This window comes from Colobus angolensis, unplaced genomic scaffold (genome assembly GCF_000951035.1).
Source record: "Colobus angolensis palliatus isolate OR3802 unplaced genomic scaffold, Cang.pa_1.0 Scaffold142, whole genome shotgun sequence".
NCBI lineage: Eukaryota > Metazoa > Chordata > Mammalia > Primates > Cercopithecidae > Colobus > Colobus angolensis.
The window spans coordinates 3,716,687-3,720,492 of record NW_012114511.1 but is presented as its reverse complement, the minus strand read 5'-3'; the positions used below and the strand labels follow the sequence as shown (position 1 = coordinate 3,720,492).

Genomic DNA, 3,806 nt, shown 5'->3' with positions numbered 1-3,806 from the left:
TCCTGTTCTGTCACCAGGCTGGAGTACAGTGGTGCGATCTCGGCTCACTGCAACCTCCGTCTCCTGGGTTCAAGCGATTCTCCTGTCTCAGCCTCCCAAGTAGCTGGGATTACAAGCACATGCCATAACACCTAGCTAATTTTTGTATTTTTAGTAGAGACGGGGTTTCACCATGTTGGCCCGGATGGTCTTGATCTCCTGACCTCGTGATCTGCCTGCCTCGGCCTCCCAAAGTGCTGAGATTACAGGCGTGAGCCACTGCGCCCGGCCTTTACCCTCAACTTTTAACCCATCTCTCCATCTCTTTCCTATCCTAAAACTATTTTTCTCAAATGCAAGGGCCTTATCTATACATGTAATGATCTCTTGTCCTCTCCCCCTTGGTAACATTCTCTTGAGTTCCGATGAACTGTGTTATTAGTTCTCTCTTCCAAGAGGTATCTGATCATTCAGTAAACGTTTTTGAGTTCCTGCTGTGAATACACAGATGATTAAGACACATTCCCTGTCCTCAAAGTGCTCATAGTAGTCTAGTAGTCTAGTACGACCTGGGAAATGCCTTGGAAATGCAAGTATCTAGTGTTTATAGGAGTGAATCATATGCCTATTTTACAAATAAAGAAACTGAGGCTCGAGAGCTGTGACCTGCGTAAGGTCATAGGCAGCATGGGAGAAGCAGGTTTCCTGAATTCCACTGAGGTGCTCTGGTTGCCACCAGAAAGAAACGTGGGGGTTATGTTTGTTCTTACTCCTTTTTTTTTTTTTCTGAGACGGAGTCTCATTCCGTTGCCCAGGCTTGCAACGGCATGATCTCGGCTCACTGCAACCTCCACCTCCTGGGTTCAAGCAGTTCTCCTGCCTCAGCCTCCCTAGTAGCTGGGACTACAGGGGCACCACCACACCCAGCTAATTTTTTTTGTATTTTTAGTGGAGACAGGGTTTTACCATGTTGGCCAGGCTGGTCTCAAACTCCTGACCTCAAATGATCCACCCACCTAGGCCTCCCAAAGTGCTGGGATTACAGGTGTGAGCTACCGCACTCAGCTTGTTTTTCTTTTTTTAAGAGACAAGGTCTTGCTCTGTCACTCAGGCTGGAGTGCAGTGGCACGATCATAGCTCACGGCAGCCCCCAACTCCTGGGCTCAAGCGATCCTTCTGTCTCAGCTTCCTAAGTAGCTGGGTCTACAGGCACATGCCACCATACCTGGTTAATTAAAAAAAATTTTTAGTAGAGATGAGGTCTCACTGTGTTGCCCAGGTTTATCTCAAACTCCTGGCCTCAGGTGATCCACCAGCCTTGGTCCCCCAAAGTGCTGAGATTACAAGCGTGAGCCCCCTTGCCTGGCACTACTATGTCTGTTCTTCTACAGGTCAAGTTAGGCATGAGAGGGGAGATATCAAGGACCCCAAGAAATTGTCAGGAGTGGGAGGAGCTTCACTCCCAGGCCCAATCTTTTGTTTGGCTGGCTGGGTAGAGACAGGCAGAGGCCCTGGGTCCTGAGATGCAGGAGGGGATGCTGGATCTCACCAGGAGAGCACTATATCCGTGAGCGTCTCGGCCGTGGTGAAGAAGGCAAAGACGATCCAGTACATCATCCACTTCACCTGAGGAACAGAGGAAAGCGCTCACTAGGGCATGGGGCTGAGGGGCAGGGACACCTAGGCCCCCAACTCTGCCTGTCGAACATGCCTGGGCTGGTTAGAACACCCAGGACCCCACTTCTGCCTGCCAGCCATGTTGGAGGCACTGTGCGGGACACCCAGGGCCCTCCGTTGCTGGTGGGTCTTGTTAGTGGCTGACAGCATTGGTGCAAAGTCACCCCCATCTGTAATAGGACCCAGTGTCCTCCCCTCTCTCTGCCATGTGGGTTGGGTAGGGGGTGAAGGGTCATGCACTCACATATTCCTTCACGTTTTTTGTCTTCACGGCCTTGTAGGAAGAATAGGCTGGGTACAAGGTGCCGAAGATGAGCCTAGGGAGGCAGGCATGGTTATTGGGCCCCTCAGCCAAGGGCAGTGGCCTCTCCCTCCCAGCTCTGCATCAGACCCTGGGTAAATAATGGGAAGAGGGACAGAACTCCCTGCTGGACTGATGAACTCAGGTCAGGGGTTAAGGTCAAAGCAGCGTAGAACATGCCCAGCTAGCTAGGGTGATGCCCTTCCCTGCTCCACTGCTCAGTTTTTCTCCAGCCCCGGAGGCAGGGAAGGGCCCGGAGGCCAGAGGGTCCAATGTGGTCCCTTGCGCCATGATCCTTGGTTATGCACAAACATGTCACGGGGACTGGGAGTCAGGTCACTGCCACAGGGTGTCTTCCTTCTTGACCTCATGCCCATTCACACCCATCTGCCCTTACCCTCTACTTCCCTGTCTCAGAGCCAGGCTCTGCGAGGGAACCTGACACCACCTAACAGGGCACCCTTACCTGGCAGTCAGAGGTACCACTGTGGCCCTGGGGCCCTAGGGAACAAAGGGCACAGGGGCAGGAGGCCCTGAGAGAGGCAAAGAGGCTTATTCCCCCATGTAAACACCACAGGGATGGGGCTCAGGGGAGGGCCCCCGCTGGTGATCCAACTACAGAGTGCAGACAAGACACAGGCTGGGAAAGAAGAGGACCGATGCCCTTTGGGGCTTGCCCAGGCAAGAGAGAAGCAGCCACCCTGAAGGCCACATGGAGGCGTGAGATCCCTCCATTCCCCCTGTGGTGGGTGGGGGAAGAGAAGGAGTCTAGAGGAAACCAGGACAGAAGCACTTAGCCACCCTGGCTGCACCGAATGGGAAGAAGGGAGCAGGGTGGGGCTGCCGGTGTCAGTCCACAACGGTGGAGGCCGAGGGGCAGTGTCCTCATTAGGGCAGGGGATAACTCCGAGGCCCACGAGGAGCACCTGTCAGGCTCAGCCCCTTGACAATGTGTGGGTGCCTCCTGTTTCCGCATGAACAGGCGGGATACTTCCAAACTGCCTGGTGCAAATGGAGTGCGGGGCAGAATCCTCAAGGACAAAGTCTGGGGTCGTGAGGAATGGTGTGAGTTCCCTCCTGGGGCCCGGGGAGGTGCCAGAGACACGGCTCCACAGTGTGGCTGGCAGCCTGGAATGAAGGCCACCGAGCGTCCTCTCCCAGCGGCGTCCACAATCCCAGGCTGAGCACATACATCCCCTCTCCCAGTTACCTCTCACACTTTGTCCTCCGAGCATTTCTGCTTCCCAAACTTCCTCCCTAGGGGGCCTAAGGGCATGTGCTCTCGTCCCCCGTCTCCTGACAGTGAGTGGAAGGGAGAGGCCAAGGGGCCTGGTGGTGGCTCTGAGCTGTGGAATGATGATGAGGCCCTGCCTTGCTCCACTCTCTTCCATCACCCTGTTCCCTCCCCCAGAGGGACAGGGCCCGGGTCTGAGGACCTCCTCCAGCCCAGACCTGCTAGGTGGGGGAGGGGACGCGCCTGCCTTCCCTTTTAAATCAAGCCGTGCTGCTCAGCCCCTAGGATGAGCGCAGGAGCAAGGACGGTAGAAATAAAAGAGGTTATTAATAAAGAATGTGGGTGAGGTCCCTGGGAAGCCAGGCCTGCCACGCTCCCCTAATATTCCCCCCTCCAGTCCTGGGTGCCACATCTCCATGTCTCTGGGGACCCCAAATAAGGACGCAGCGCCTTTAGGTGACTCTGCTGCACCAAGCTTCGGAGAAGTCCACCCGGGCTTTAACAACCCCGCCCTCCATCACAGCCCGCATCACCCCCCTCGCCGCCGCACTCACACCACCAGGCGAGAGATGATCCAGGACACCATGGCGGGGCCGGGCGCGGCGCGGGGCGGGG

General features: G+C 55.6%; 1 protein-coding gene across 4 annotated transcripts in view; it reads right to left on the bottom strand.

The window, feature by feature from the left end:
* The window catches only part of REEP2 (receptor accessory protein 2), a 7,810-nt gene extending 4,004 nt beyond the window's left edge, over window positions 1–3,806 (bottom strand). For 2 of the 4 annotated variants that reach the window (XM_011935304.1, XM_011935305.1), the window contains exons 1-3: window positions 3,746–3,806; window positions 1,901–2,048; window positions 1,529–1,605 (exon numbers count right to left, since the gene is read on the bottom strand). In XM_011935304.1, the coding sequence (XP_011790694.1) occupies window positions 1,529–1,596 (68 nt within the window). In that variant the 5' untranslated portion in view covers window positions 1,597–1,605; window positions 1,901–2,048; window positions 3,746–3,806. The remainder of the gene's footprint in view (window positions 1–1,528; window positions 1,606–1,900; window positions 2,049–3,745) is intronic. The other 2 variants (XM_011935302.1, XM_011935303.1) reach the window with 1 other exon arrangement.